The sequence below is a fragment of the Eublepharis macularius genome, chromosome 2 (genome assembly GCF_028583425.1).
Source record: "Eublepharis macularius isolate TG4126 chromosome 2, MPM_Emac_v1.0, whole genome shotgun sequence".
In the NCBI taxonomy this organism is placed as follows: Eukaryota; Metazoa; Chordata; class Lepidosauria; order Squamata; family Eublepharidae; genus Eublepharis; species Eublepharis macularius.
Window position 1 is genome coordinate 186,182,244 of NC_072791.1, and position 15,926 is coordinate 186,198,169.

A 15,926-nucleotide genomic window follows, 5' to 3' on the forward strand; every position below is an offset into this window, starting at 1 on the left:
AACTTGTAACCACTTTGCAGCTCCATGGTTGGAAGGAAGACCTGCCGATCAAGGTAAGCTGGGCTTCGATTTGGGTTTCCAGGGCGACAGAAGGAGTGCAGACAGAGTTCAGGCATTCCCCCGGCTCCGTTTCCAGGGGAATTGATTGATGGCGCCTGACTGTCTGGCTTCCCGAACCGTGACCAAATGCAACGAACCAGGCTTCTTCTGAACGCTGGTTCATTTGCCATGGACAATCACGATCTGCCAGATCGCGATCACCAATTTCATGGGTTTTTTAAGTTCGTAATGCGGTTCATGCCCATGTCTAGTCCCAAGGACTCTTTATACTGAGAAGGTGACAGAGCCCCTCATGGTTTAGAGTATCCTAAAACAAGTGGGAAAATTAAGGTTGGAGGACATGTGCCACTAATCATTCATTCTCCAGCCCCAATTTTTCTGGCTGCCAAATTCTCCTTCCCGTGGAGAAAAAGATAAGTAACAAAAACCTAGTTCTAATGTTTTGAGTGGCAAACCTCCTTCACACTTCAGATGCCTTCTTTTCTGGCTCCACACTTCAGCAGTCAAAGCAACTGCAATTTAGGCTGCTTCTGAACAGGGAATAGAAAATCCCTGTGGGAGCAAGAGCAAGTGGAGTAGAAGTGCACGGGGATGACCTCTCCAGTACTCATCCACAAGCCACTCACTTTTTTGGGGTCCCAGCCCTTTTCACTTTGTTACATTGGTGCAAAAGCTATAAGAATCTCCCCTTGCCTCACTTAGCAATTTCCCCTTCCTTCTCCTCCTTAACAACTGATCTGCAACTCACAGCTGAACTGTGGCTCAGATTTTAATTTTTTAAAGCCCTTAAAGAGCTGAAGGGGTGGAGAAAAGTGGAGCTAAACACCGCCATTTTGAAGGTGGAATTCAGTCTCCTTCCCCTTCCTGGATTGGCTGTGGATGTGGGCTAAGCACCCAAAGATTCTCACTTGCAGCTGCCCTTCTTTGTCCCTTTGACCCAGAGCAAGGGAGGGGTGGTTGTTGTTCTGCTCCAGCTTAAATTGGAGTCCTGAAATTCACACTCATCGTGCTTAGAATGAGCACAGCATATTGTGGATACAAAAAGAAACGCTGCAGTTGGGGGGGTCTCTAGCGGTTGTAAGACACCTGGAGTCTCACCCTTCCCTCATCTTTTCCCCATCAAACAAATGGGGCAACTGGATACATACTGAAATATGTCTTTCCTCATTCCTGGCCACCAGAATTGCCTCTGTGTTAAATGCAATGTTTTTACAAACTCGAAGTGCCCTGCTGTTTTGTCATCGTGACATTTTTTTAACACCTGCCTCCTCAGGGCTGCTAGTATGTACAATTTGCCCTGCCAGTACCAGCATCCATCCTTTCCCTTCTCCAGATAATCTTGCAATCCCTCCTCCACCTTCTTTTCCGGTTCTGTTTTGACTGTCTCCAGCCAGGAGTTCGATGGGAAGTGAGGAGCATTGGCCCTCCCAACTGTGTGGGTGTGAAGATACTGTCAACAATTTCCTCTCTCTGACTTTTGTGTTGAGGGAGATGGGACAGAGCATCTGCTAGGAAATTTGACTTCCCTGAGAGGTGTTTGAGTGTGAATTGGAACTTTGAGAAGAACTCCGCTCACCGGAGCTGCTTTGCAGAGTGACCTGAGTGCTTCTAGGTTTTTATGATCAGTCCAAATCTCAAAGGGTATTTTTGCCCCTTCCAGTCAATGTCACCAAGTGGATAGGGCTAACTTGATGGCTGCTGCCTCCTTGTCCCAAACCGACCAGTGTCTCTCTGTCTCTGAAAACTTTTTGGGCACATAAGCGTTCAAGCCCTCTTGTAAAATCACACACCCCCATGGCTACATCAATTGTGTCTACTTGCACAATGAACCTCTTGTTCTTATAAAGGGTGCTCAAAACTTCTCGTACCAGCTTCACATGTGAGTTGTAATCATTGGAATAAATCAGAACATCTTCTAAATAAACAACCACCCCTTTGTATAGATATTTACACAACAATTCATTAATCAGATTCATGAAGACTCCAGGTGCTGTGTACTTGAAGTCCAAAAGGCATGACTAGGTACTCAAACTGTCCCAGGGGAGTGTTAAAGGCTGTTTTTCACTCGTCCTCCTCCCTGATGCACACTCTGAAATAAGCATCTTAAGTCCAGTTTGGTGAAAATCTTTCCTTTGGCCACCACTCCCGGAAGATCTCTAATGAGGGGAAGCGGGTACGCATTTGATATTGACACTGCAACTGCATTAACCCCCCAATAATCCGTGCACAAACATAAGCCCCCATCCTTCTTTTTGCGAAACACCACTGGGGCAGCATGAGGGGAACTTGTGGGTCAAATAAAACCTTTTTCCAAGTTTTTGTTAATGAACTTGTGAAGCTCTGTTTTCTCAGCTGGGCTCATAGAATACAGCTTCCCCTTAGGAAGGTTCTGCCCAGTGATCAGTTCAATAGCACAGTCTGTTGCCACGTGAGGGGGTAATTCGTCTGCTTCTTCTTCCTCAAAGACTCGACTTAAGTCTTGGTACTCAGGGGGGATTACATCAATTTCTTCTCTTGTTAAGCATACAGTTGCAGTCATGGGAGGGGGCGGCACCCTCTGTAAACATGATCATATAACCATCTAACTCCTAAAACTGCTGGAAATTTTGCAGTTGGGCTTACTACAAAAGTTCTTTCCTCTCAATGACTCCCCATTCTAACTTGGATCAGTTCAGTCTCATAGGTGCAGGAAGCCCCTTTCATAGAAGAACCATCCATTTGCTCAAATCTAATAGGCTCTGTTAATTTCACCAGTTCCAGTCCAGACCTGAGACTAGGGCTGGGGCAATTAGGTCCCTACTACACCCTGAACTGATCAGAGCTCTCACCCCTAATAAGCGTCTCAACGTGCTTGGCACCTGCTCTTCTTTGACCTGCTAATGGGTGCCTGTCACAGCAGGTCTGCACAGTTTCCCGCCAGCTCTTCCTCCTCACTGGTGGAAGGAGATCCCTCTCCTGGCCTCTCAGGTGCTTCTCCCATCCTGGCCACCACTGCCTTCTCACGCACTTGGGATGCTGCTGCTCCCTGCCTTGGCCTCCTGACCAGGCTGCTCCAGGGTCCCAACTTTCTCTTGGAGGGACTTCTTCTCAACCCCTGGCATTCCTCTGTGAAGTGGCCTTCTCTGCCTCACTTTAGGCACAAACCTTGATTCCTCCTCCTCTCCATTCTCGCCTGACGAGATCAGTCCTCTCATGCAAGGCTTGTCTCCTCTTCCACTCTTGGCAGCTCTCCACTGTTGGCCGGCTTGATGTTGTAAGCAAAGTACTTTTACAAGCTCCTCTCTGTTTTCAATCTCACACGCCAATTGTATCCACCTCAACAGGTTGCATTGGTCATCTTGAACCATGACCTTGGCCACTAAGTCTGGATTCAAGCTGGCATGGAAAAACTCCACCTTCACCGATTCAGTCCAATCTTGAACTTTGGCAGTGCATGCTCTGAACTCAGCTGCAAACCCGCACACCAGGCACTTCCCATGCTGCATGCACTTTAGTTTAGTTCTTGCTCTCTCCTCATTGAGGGGATCTTCATACTGCACCCACATTGCATGCATGAAGGCTCTCACACTCTGAAGCTCCATGGCTTGAGCTGTGTAGAGAGTTACATACCATTTGGCAGCTTATCCCCCCAACTGGGAGCCCAAGTAGCTCACTTGGCTGGCTTCATCAGGGAAGATGTGGCCCCATTCTTTTAAGAATTCTGCCATTTGCACTAGGAAGTACCCCAGCTCCTCTGGGTCCCCCTCAAAGTGGGCTTCTAGTTTCCGTAGCCCCCATGGCAGCTGCAGTGGAGGTCCATGGATCGGCCCAGCCAGGACTTCCGATGGACATACAGGTCGAGCCAATAGGCCAGCCAGCACTGGGGCTGCTTGCCTGTCTGGGGAAGGAATGGCACCTGGCCTTGTGGTGCCAGTGCTCCTTTCTTTTCTAGCGGAGGGATGAGCAGCTGGCCTTGTGGCACTTGGGTGGCTTGACCCAGCTGGCTGCCTTGGCCTCCCAGGGGACTGGATTGCAAGGCCGCTTGCATCATCTGTTGAATATTCTCCATGAAAGCATACAATTCACACCTCATCTCCCCCATCTCAGCTCGGATCTCTTGCACTTCATCAGTGGAGGTTGTTTCCAGCGTTCCCCTCCTTCCTGATTCCTCATTACCTTCCCCTCCTTCTTCGGAGAAATCATCCCATTGGATCAGGGATGGTCTGTGGAGCTGAGCCCTCCAAGGATCTCCCAGGTACCTCCTGCCCGATGCCACTCGCGATGTCCACTCCACCAGGGTCCCCTCAATCCAAGCTCTGTAGTTGGTAGACTGCCAGGAAACACCTGTGTGGAGTCTTGTGCCAGCTCCGGCTACAGACAACAGTCCCTTGTTTGGCCCACACTCATTGGTAGGGTCTTTAAGGCTTCCCTCGGTCAACGCAGTACCTCCAGCGAACACTTTAGCGTTGGGCCCACGCTCCTTTGCAGGGTCTTTAAGGCTTCCCTTGATTGGCTCTGCTACACCAGTCCCTTTGCCTCCCTCAGCTGAAGCAAAGCTTACCGAAATGTTTCGGAATGCTTCAGGTAGCATGGAAGCAGTCTTTCCCTTGCCATTCCTAAGGAATGCCAAGAGGAAACAGTGCTTCCGCTGCTAGTGGGGATTTCTAGGTGGCTGGGGGTGGAATTTTGCAAGCAAAATACACCAAATTTGCAGGGGACATACTCCTACCTGTCCTTTCAAGACTCCCCAAGTTTCAGGAAGATTGGACTCCCTCAGCCACCATGGCTCAGAGTTAGGAGTCTACGATGAGTTAGATCTGAGGATTAAAAAAGGGAAAGCAGTCCTAGCAATCTGTAAAGATGCCAGGAAACTCTCAAGAGACTTCACTTCATGAGTAAAAAGTTCTTTATTGATAAGATGCCAGTAAACACTATTGCAGGCGGAGGATTCCTAATCATTTATTTTCTTACATGAATTCCTCATGGACCCTTGACTTGTATGTATGAATATTCATCTTCAAGGAGCTCCTATGTTTTGCTGTTAATTTTTAGCAGACCATCATCCAGCATATGAGAAGCTTAAGTCTTCCCCCACTGCCTCTACTCCTCTTCCTCTTGAAAAACAGTCTCCCAAGACTGCTTTTCATTAAAAAACAACTGCCAGGGCTTTCGCTAATTTGCATGTAGCATGAAGTTTGCCACTGAATCTAAAAAACACTTAAATGTATACACACAGGGGCCGTGATTAGATATTGAAACAAACACATCAACAGATTCAAGAACATTTGTTCTCAGCTTACAAATATTTAAAGTGCATAGCATATGCCATTAATTAGTTTTTAGTATTAATCTACTCTATGATTATATTCCTACTAATGTATGTTTATAGAGCTGGAGCCTACCATTCTATTCAGAGAAATGTAGAGCCTCCCTATAACACAAGAAACCTTTCTCTGGAATAACAGCCACTAGACGAAGGTTGCTGGTACCCAAGACAGGCACTGCACTTAACAGAACAGAGTGATATAGGATCTAACCCATAACTTTTAATAGTTCACTATATTTTCGCTCTGTTGTGCATTCTTATCTATATGTTTTAGATATTGAAACTGAAATACATCATAAATAAAAATGATAAAGCATCGATGGAGTCCATTAACTCTCTGAAGGACAGAACAGCACGAAGGAAGAAAAAGTTCTCAAAGCGACAACTGCTGTCCTCATACTTACATCTTTGCACTGGTCTAACTTCTTTATAGCTTCATACTCTTGAGTTACGGTCTGCGGGAAATAGCATTTTGCCTTATCTTCTTCATAGTCTGCTTTGTAGTTTTTCTAGGAGAGTAAGATGAGATCAATAACCATCATGATCTGCCTCTGAAAAAGACAAACCACTTTAGTAAACACAAATGCATTCATATTTACATCGCTCTTCATGGCTTCAACTTTCATGTAGTGTGTATGATATGGATCCTCATAGCTGCCTATGTACCGGCCCAAGATATTGTTCTGATATGCCTCCTTATATTTAACCTGTAAAAGAGATGCCAAATATTAATAACATGCCAGAAAATGGGAAATCTTGTCTAAGCCACAATTTAGGGGCCATCACTAAAATACTTACATCACCATAGTTTTTCAGAACACTGTCAATTTGATACTTTGGTGTGTCACAGTAGTTAATGCTTGTTCCTTTTGCTTTTTCATATCCTTCTTTGTATAATCTCTGGCAAGGAAGGAAAAAAAAGGGGTAAACTTCACCATACTAGAAGGGTTTAACAAAGTGGCCCTCCCCCGGCCATCATTTTAGAAAGCCTTTGCTCATGAAATATTACAACAGACATCAAACTAAACTGAAAATGGATGTAAAATGTTGTTCCAATACTCTGTAATCTTGCTCATTTAAAACATATGAACCCCTACAGGAGTGGTCCCCAACCTTTTTGAGCTTGTGGGCACCTTTGGAATTGTGAGAGAGGGTGGTGAGTGCCACCCCAATATGGCTTCCACAGTAGGTGGACCCAAAATCAAAATGGCTTCCACAGGAGATGGACCCAAACCAAAAATGGCTTCCACAGGAGGCACTGCCAAGCATAAAACTGCCCATCTTGCTTTGCAAAAGAATTGCAGAAGGGAAATAAAAATAAATAATGGTAAGCGCAGGGGGACGAAAGGAATAAAAAGAATGAACACCTGAAGTGGAGACGGAACCACAAGCCCAATGGGTTTACCAGTCCTCCTCATCCTCCAGTGAGGTGAAATTTTATTTTATTTTCTAGGGATTTTCAGTGATATCTGAGGAGTTTTGCCATCTGTGGATTTAGATGTTTTCACTGCTCTTTCATTTTATTCTTTATATCATTTTATGGACTGGGGGGTCCATTTTGTAAGTCTCCTTGAGCCACTGATGCCTCAATATGGTAAATCAGCAGGTAAGAGATCCTCTAGTTCCTGCACAGAGGATGGTTGTGCACTGATTGCTTGCATGAAGGCAACAAGACAGGGGGAAAGCTGTAAATCCATCTGTGAGCCTTATTCTAACAACTGCATGGGTATAAATTGTTCATAGTCTCTGGCCAAAATCCTCCATGGAGAATACGTACATCATTCACAAGATTTCCAGCAGCCTTTAGATGCCTGAGCAGTGGATTCTCTGTAGCTGGAAGTACATTATAATCAGTAGAAGCTTTAGCTTTTTCATAATCTTCTCTGTATTTCACCTATAGAAACAAACAGTCATTTAAAAAAAAAATCGCACTTCCAAACTTGTGTGCTTTAATTGCCTAAACTGTCTGGTGTGTCTTTATGGCAGTGCTTATCTTCTAAGCTGAATTTAAATATTTTTTAAAAAAACAACAGATTGTTTATATACTAATTTAATTAAAGCACAGTTGAAGCACTTAGGAGTTTCCATCTCTCCAATTTAAAAAAAAAATTGCAACTGGAACATTTAAGAAATCTAGTGCCACTTACAGATAATGGTTGGCACTTACAGATAATGGTTGGCAAGCAGCTGCCTGTGATCATCTCATCTGGTATAAGTAGATAATGTTTGTTGTACCTACAAATACGGTATTTAATTTATTAAAAAAAATACTTTTCAAGTTGTATTACCGCTTCCGCTGTACTTAAACTACCAAGTCTGAGAAATACACTAAGGTGAGAGAATGTCAAATACCTGTACTGTGTAAAACTTTAGTGATGCTAAAAACCATGAGGTGATCTAATAAGCCACTTCCTGATGCTGGCCTCCAAGATCAGCACAATTCAAGGGCATGCCGCGATAGAGAAGAATCCTACTGACTCAGACCAGAGGTCCATCTAATCCAGCATCCTGTTTCACACGGTGGCCAGTCAGCTGTCCTGGAGGAGCAAGGCATTGAAACCAAGGCCATCCCTTGGTGTTGCCTCCTAGCACTGGTATTTAGAGGTTTCTCACCTCTAGCAGGTTTCCTTTCATCACTTTCTCTAGCAGCCATTGATGGACCTATCCTCCATGAATCTATCTAATCCCCTTTTAAAGCCATCTTTGCTCATGACCATTACTATGTCTTGTAGTAGTGAGTTCCACTGCTAAGTAAAGTACTTTTGTCCAGCTGGAGGTATTGGCCATTAGCTGAAGTAGTGTGTCGGTCTAGGCTAATGCACTTCTCTCTGCATACTCTGAAAGCATACACCTTTCACATATTCCCAGAACCACCAGAACATGTTATAGCATATTCCGCTGTACACTCCCAGATGTCTCCAACCTAGTCTCAACCTCTCCCACTTGAACTCAGCTGAGAAGGGCCATTAATTTCATTTCAGGAGCAGGAATAACAGAAGACATCTACTAAAGTACAGATCAGGATGTTCCTAATGCTTTCCAGACAGGGTCCAATCTAAACAGACAGCTAGCGTTTTTACCATACCTTACTTGCAGCTATCCCAGCCCGTTTATTAACTGCATACTCTGGGGTTTCTGTTTGCATAAAGTAGATTTGGTCTTTCTGATTCTCCCAGTCTTCCTGGTATTTCCTCTGTAAACAACAAGAATATAACCAAATTTATCCAATCCACCACTCAGTTTCAGCGAACTCCAGATGTAAATTGGAATTTAACCAGAAAGAAAACTATTACAAACTGAGAATGCAAACAAAATTTGGTTCATTTACCATGCTGAAGTTGTCGGAGTTCATTTTAGCAACTGCAACATCATAGCAAGGAGTTTGACTCCACTTGCCCTTGATCTTCTTCTCATAGTCTTCATGATACTTAAGCTACAATAAAAAGGAATAAATAGGGAACTTCAGACAACCAGTTCAGTACAAGACTTGGGCCCCATGGAAAAACTCAGCTAATAATTTTTCCTGTCGATAAAGAGGGGCTTCCTCACTTGCCTTTTGCAGCCCCAAAAGCCTCCCTGAAATGCTGCTGCTGGAACAGCATGAGAGGGGATTTAGGGGCATACGCAGCAGGAAAGGAGAGTTGGTGGCAACATCTCCCTTCCAGTAGCAGAATTTTTTCTCAGGTTCCAAGCCAATATCTAGTCCTATCGATATATTCTCTTGACAGAACTACTATCAAACTGCTGAATTACTTTCATAATCTCTTCCCCTTAATCTCCATGTATATTTGAGTAAAGCTTAATTAATTCACGGGTCCTTTAATTCTCAGTATGAGTAGGAGGTGGGAAGCATGCAATTTGAAGACATATTATGTTCCATCACATTCTTAAGCTAAAATGAAATCTACATTGTAAAATTCCTAATAAAGATTTATTATTAGCTATGTGGCAGGGTAATAATACAGTATCCATCAAGAATAAATGACCTCAAAGAAATCTGAAAGCTCTTTGCCAATGGGGGTTCTGATGTGTATAAAAGAGAGATAAAAAGGGTATTTTTAAAAAGCCTTCTGTAATTCAAACATCTTTTTGTTTTGCAGTCCCATTGCCACTGGCCAAGAGATAACCTCCTACATTTTTGGTCCTTTGATTAGTGAGCCTTTTCCCTCTCTGAACATCAATTGCCTGTCCTTGTAAGGAAAACTGAGAGAAGTAAAGAAACCAGGTGACCTTCATTAAAGATTTTGCACTAAAGGAAGTTGATAAATGTCTCCATTCCTGGACAATTAGGTGTAAATCAGAGGGTCATACATCATTCCGTTTTCATCACAGTTAACTTTAGTTCTGAGTGTAAATTTACTAATTACTTATTACAAATGACATGGACACATTAATGTGGCATAATATTGGGCTCCCTAGATTTCATTCCTCTTCTTTTACTCCTTGGCACTAGGTTACTCTAATTATGCCCACATTTCAACTTCATTAGTCATGCTTCACGGTTATGGAATTCAGCAGTTGGTGTCATTATTAGTTCAGTTCAGATATAGTCTTTCTGTTTGCTCTGTCACTGAGAGTGTCAAGCCCATATAAAACATGATTTGGTATGGAAATGGGAAGGCAGAATTTAAATAGAGAGTAACATTTATTTCATTTTTAACTCAACTACATTTTAGGTTTTCAGAAGAATGACTGAATTATTCTTAAACAAGAAATTTGGTAACTGCATGGCTTTTTTTCTAGGAAAAGAGGTGGTGGAACTCAGTGGTGGAACTCAGGACTGCACAATGATGTCACATTGGGTCAGCTGGAACAAGGGGGGAGTTTTTTAAAGTTTAAATCACCCTTGGTGAAAATGGTCACATGGCCAGTGGCCCCGCCCCCTGATCTCCAGACAGATCTCTCTGTCTGAAGATCGGGAGGTGGGGCTACTGGCCATGTGACCATTTTCAAGAGGTGCCAGAACTCTGTCCCACCGCATTCCTGCTGAAAAAAAGCCCTGGGTAACTGAATCTGCATGTAAACTGTACATCTGAAGGCAGACAGCATAAGGGGCGCTTTGATTGTCCATCACTTACATAGTACAACATAGAGCTGCCACCTCCTTCAAGAAAGCTTACCTCTTTAATTATACTAGTTTTAACCTATTAATCTATCAATTAATTTAATCTGCATAAATCTGCATATGGATAAATTCACTTCTTTTACAAGGTCCTGTTTTTGGAGCATGCATGTAGATATCAAATCTTAGAAAAGGCTCTCCCTTCTGTGGGGGAGAGATGCTACTTCCAACATGGCACCTGCCCTTTCCTGGTTTTGCAGCACATTCATGCATAAAAATGTTAACCAGGTGCACCTACTGCCTCGATTAGAAGCTTTAAAAATTAATTAATACAACCTACTGATCAGCTACACTTTGAAGCCTTAGCATAAAGAGAATGGCAAAATAAGAAAAAAGAGCGATAAGAAGCAAGCTTAAGGAAAACAACAGAGAAGCAAATCTGACCCACTGGGAAGTTATCATTAACTAAGGCTGGATATTCCCCGGATTAAAGATTTTTTTAATAATGTGTACAATAAGCCTAGGGCTAGATCCAGATGCCCCCTTTTTACCCCAGATCCCCCTCAGGCCATTTCTCAAGGCCCCCTATTCCCCAAGAAGACCATTTGTGGAGATCAGCAGGCGAAGAGGAAGGAAGGAAAGTTTCATTACACCAACAGAAAATTTAATTTTATTCAAGCCCTATGTTTGGGCCATCCTACTACATCAAACAAAAATGAATAAAACAAACTGGAGGTAGGGAGGTTTTATATTTGTATGGGATTATAGAAAAAATAGGGACAGGGGGAGGGGTTAAGCATGACCAACAGGGGCATAATGATTATTGCAGAAGAAGGCAAAGGTGACAAATATAGCATTTCTTTAGAGAAATCTTGGTATTTTATCCCTTGTTTATGCATTATAGTGGCACTTGGGTGGTTCTGCTGCTTTCAGTTCTAGAACCTAGAGTTTATTCAAGAACCCATTGCAGCATACTCACATCACTGAGCTGTCTGGTTACTTTCTTGGCAAGCTCCACATCAGGTGGGTCAGGCAGAGAAGTGTATTTAGCTTTGCGTTCATCATGTCCTTTTTTGTAGACAATCTGAAATAATGGGGAGAGAAATGAATAGCTTGTTTTAAAAGGGAAAATATTTGGAATGACTTTCTCTAACCACTCTACACACAGCTAAGTGAATACTATGATTTAATAAACCTCCAACTGATGTTGTGACACCCAATTGTCAACACCTTTGTTGCATATTGTGACTGCACAGCTTGGGCTGCCACTAATTTTATTTGTGGTATTGCTGTGATATGATGGGAGAAGGAGGGAGAGATGACGGTGAGATCTCTGAGGTAAGAGGCTCTCTGGACTAAATGCTGTTCTATTACAGCTGCACTTTGGCCTCTCCTTTCCTTCTTATTAAACTAGGGTTGTCAGGTGTCTGTTTTCCCCCCAGACAATCCAGTTTTTTACTGGACTGCCCAGTGAAAATGCGGTTAAAAAACAGATATATAAATGTCTGGTATTTTTGTAGGTGGGTGAGGAGCAGCTGGCCTGCAGGAGCTGGTAGCAGCATCAGCAGGCCTTCCTGCACCACCTCCTCCCCCTCCCCCTAGCTTGAAGCACTCCCAAGGGATGGAATAGGGGACCCACCCAGCCTCCTGCACTGCCTCCACCTCCTTCCTCCTGCGTCCAGCCTGCTCACCCAGCATCCTGTGCTGAGGAAGCAGCCAGCCGGCCCACTTGCCCTGTTTCCTACATGCTGCACTAGGAATGACATCATTTCCAGTGTGACAAACAAGTGCTCCAGAGCACATGGGAGTGAGCTGCGGGGCTCCCAGGCCCATTCCTGTGCCTTTCCCCCTGCTGGCCAGGTGAGAGGTGGGGGGGGGAGAAGGCTGGAAACAGGGGATCCCCACCCCCACCAGAGAAATGGGATCCCTAACCTGAGCATGTTGAAATCACATTCTCTGAGAAGAAAAATTAAAGATTTTCCTCCAGACAGGACACCCCGGCATTTGTAACCTCTTCACCAAAACTGACAGGCTTTTACTCAAGTACTAGGCCACTCTTTTAAATTTTCTGGGAACCTGGCCTCAGGATCAGAAAAGTTAGATTTTTGATGGCCCTTTACAAGGTGTTTGTCTGATTCCTTAAAACAAGTTCCTACCCTGCCCTGACCCCAAAATCCTAACTAAAGGGTCCCCCCAAAAAGTCTCTTCTTAATGCTTTTATCAAAAGCTGCAATATCCCTTTCCCACGGGAACTGAAACACTTCTTTTTAAGCTGAGATAGCTCATCCACCCTCCCAGCCAAAGAAGTTCCAGGGGCTCTGACTGGCTGGCTTGAAGGCAGAATCCCCAGGATTGGTTCAGAAACTTGAGGACAGTCAGAACTTTGGAGTTGATTGCCATACTGTAGCTTCTTTGTATTTATGTAGTCTAAAAGCAGTAATCTGTATTTATTTTGACACTTCCGGGGAAATCTTATGCGGTGCTGAGAGGCACATTCACTTATCACCTTTGAAGAGACTATGGCTGCAATCCTAAAAACATTTTCCTGGGAATAAGTGCCATTGAATAAAATAGTACTTACTCCTACATAAACCCTAAGGGAGTAGCCCTAAGCAAGTCTGGTCAGAATCCTACTCAGGTATATTCAATGTGGTTTACTTCCAAGAAAGGGTTCATAGGAATGTACTATAAAAACTCGTATCGATACAGGTTCTTATGGCACGGGCTCACATATTTCAATGGATCTGGTGCTAGTCGGAACATGCAATGCTTGCTGAAAGCAGAAACAAAGTCTTTGCAGATTGCTTTTTAAAGCAATAGTTCCATCTGCCTGTCTCACTTTAGTGTCCAACATGCTGATACACACAAACTCACCCTACTGCAGTTCTTTGACAGCTCAAAAAAACGAAACAAAAACCCATAAGTTGCAATATCAGGTGCAGAATACAAATTTTCATTTTAAAGAGAAAGCAAGTTACTAATGCCTGTGTGCCAAGATAGGCAACACCTAGATAAATCTTAGGCATATTCCATTACAAGGGAATGCTTTACAGAATCATGTACTCTCCACATGTACCCTGCTCGCTAACTAAGATTGTCAGTAAAAGCTTTGCTTTGTGTGTCTTCACTTTCAGAAGTTATGTGGATGTCTGTTACAGTCAGGGCTTTTTCACAGGTGGCACCCTGCTTGGGAAGTCTCCTTCTCCACAGTGATTTGCCTGTCCTTTACATGACTGGCTTCAGGAACCAGGTGAAAGCTTTTTTTATTCACACAGCCTTTGGATTTTTTCCTTTCGTTCATGCTCTGGGACAGTATCATATCCTGAAGTGTGGCAGCTGCCAAGTCCCAGGGCTTCTGATGGGACCCATTGCTGCCAACTTCACGTACCTTGCCAGCTGCCTGCTTGTGTGGCCTTCCCTGGCCAACTCATTTATAAGCACTTTGTCACTTGCACTCCTGGTTGCATGTGCTGCTGGAGTACAGCAGTAGTGCTTCTGGAAGCCACAGTGTCATGCGAGTATCATGGGAGGGCTCACATATGGACACAAAAGGATGCATAGGCAGATAGGGGATCATAGGTGGGTGAGCAGGAATAGAGGCACAAGCAGAGGGTCTAGTGATGGGAAGAGAAGGGGTGTGAACTCTTGATACTTTCTACACATGGTCCCCAAACCTTGGAAACGGCCCTGTTTGTACTGAGGCCTGTTTTTGAAAACAGTTGTTTCTAAATGTCATTCGTGACATTTAACAGTCTTAATGTTTACATTTATTTTAATATCTTTAATGCAGACTAGAGATGGACACGAACCAAAATACAAATCAATGTTCGTCACAAACCGGGGCAGTCCGGGGTTCGTGAACCAGCAGTTCATCAGGGCACATTTTTTATGAACTGTGACAACTTTTAGGACAGTTCGTTTAGTTCAGTTTTTGGTTCATCAGTGGGATTTGCCCCCCTTGTCCACCGATCGCCACTTGCAATCCCCCAACCAGCATGGCGATGTCACTTCTGAAAGTGACGTCACCATGCTGGCATGGCGAAGTCACCACCAGAAGTGACGTCACCACACCGGCTTGCACGCTGGTATGGTGATGTCACTTCTGGAAGTGGTATCGTTGCGCCAGCTCCAGGGCACGCGTGCGTGGCACTTTCTGCAGACCTTCTGCTGCCCCGTAAGTGACGAACCATGAACCAAATGAAATGGTTCGCAAACTAGGCAATTTTATGCCAGTTCGTGGTTTGTGAAATGCAACAAACCACAAACTGCAACAAACCGCCATTTTCCCAGTTTGTGCCCACCTTTAATGCAGACTATTATCATACTTTACCTCAGAAGCATACAGCTGAAAGTACTAATCTATTAGACTTTCAAAAGTCTAAATAAGCAGACCTAATCTAGCATTTTTTATTTTACATATTAGGCATGGACAGATACTGCACTCAGGATAGCAGAGGGCCAAGAGATCTCCCTCCTGGCTTTAGTTAAAAGATCAGAAATTGAATGAAGATCAGAATTTTATCCTAAGTTTTCAATTCTATAAGAACAAGAACAAGAACCCTCACACACCATCAAAACAAACAAACATGATCCTGTGATGTTCTTTATTGCTGAGGAAAATAAAAAGTGGAGACTCTTTTTCAGCTATATGACATTGCAGAGGTACTTACATCACTGAGGGCCTTTTGGGCTTGTGCTACTCTTCTTAATTCTGGGCTGTCATCATAAGGATAGAACATTGTTTTGTCTGATTCCCAGTCTTCAATGTATGGTTTCTTAGGGCAAAAGTTGAAAGATAAGACATTTAAGTTGAAAGATAAGATCTCAGCAGGGTTGCCAACTCTGGATTCAGAAACTGTGGTAGATTTGAGGGCAGTGCCTCTGGAGGGGATAATCTCTGGAGGGATTTCACCTAGAATCTATGGTATTACCATCAAGCTTCCCTCTGACTCTGCCATTCTCTCCAGGAGAAATTAATTCTGTAGCCTGGATGCTGTAATTCCAGTAGGCAGGCCCCATCTGGAGGTTGGCAACCCTAAATATCGGTGAGATGAACACTGAATTAATGGGAATGTTACAGATGCTTAATCTGGACTCTGGCTTACCTTACTGTACATAGCTGTATTTTTTATTGCCTGCACAAACTCTGGAGCATCAGGAGGAAGCAGATACTTTTCTTTATTCTCTTCCCAGTTCTGTTTGTATAACACCTAAAGAGATAAACCAACATTACCTTTAAAAAAACATAGTGATGTGGAGGTCCAGGAGAAACCAGAAAAAATCAGGAAAATGACCTTTCAACTTTTTTCAATTTTCCCAGCAGAAAAACTGAAAAAATTGGAAGACCACAGAAAAAAAACTCCTATGAAATATTTTCTGTTATGGAATAAATTGAATGCTTTTTTAAAAAAGAAAAAGGTTTACTCGCTCAAAGTATACAGTATGAAGATTTTTTTAATGTAAGGCAATATACTAATTTAGGGAATAATTCTTGTGTCT

The 15,926-nt window shown here is 43.5% G+C and overlaps 1 protein-coding gene across 42 annotated transcripts in view; it reads right to left on the reverse strand.

The window, feature by feature from the left end:
• The window catches only part of NEB (nebulin), a 219,199-nt gene that overhangs the window by 188,426 nt on the left and 14,847 nt on the right, over positions 1 to 15,926 (reverse strand). For all 42 annotated transcript variants that reach the window (XM_054971307.1, XM_054971310.1, XM_054971326.1 and 39 more), the window contains 9 exons: positions 15,533 to 15,637; positions 15,098 to 15,202; positions 11,407 to 11,511; positions 8,694 to 8,798; positions 8,451 to 8,558; positions 7,143 to 7,259; positions 6,164 to 6,265; positions 5,965 to 6,072; positions 5,770 to 5,874 (listed from right to left, as the gene is read on the reverse strand). In XM_054971307.1, the coding sequence (XP_054827282.1) occupies positions 5,770 to 5,874; positions 5,965 to 6,072; positions 6,164 to 6,265; positions 7,143 to 7,259; positions 8,451 to 8,558; positions 8,694 to 8,798; positions 11,407 to 11,511; positions 15,098 to 15,202; positions 15,533 to 15,637 (960 nt within the window). The remainder of the gene's footprint in view (positions 1 to 5,769; positions 5,875 to 5,964; positions 6,073 to 6,163; positions 6,266 to 7,142; positions 7,260 to 8,450; positions 8,559 to 8,693; positions 8,799 to 11,406; positions 11,512 to 15,097; positions 15,203 to 15,532; positions 15,638 to 15,926) is intronic.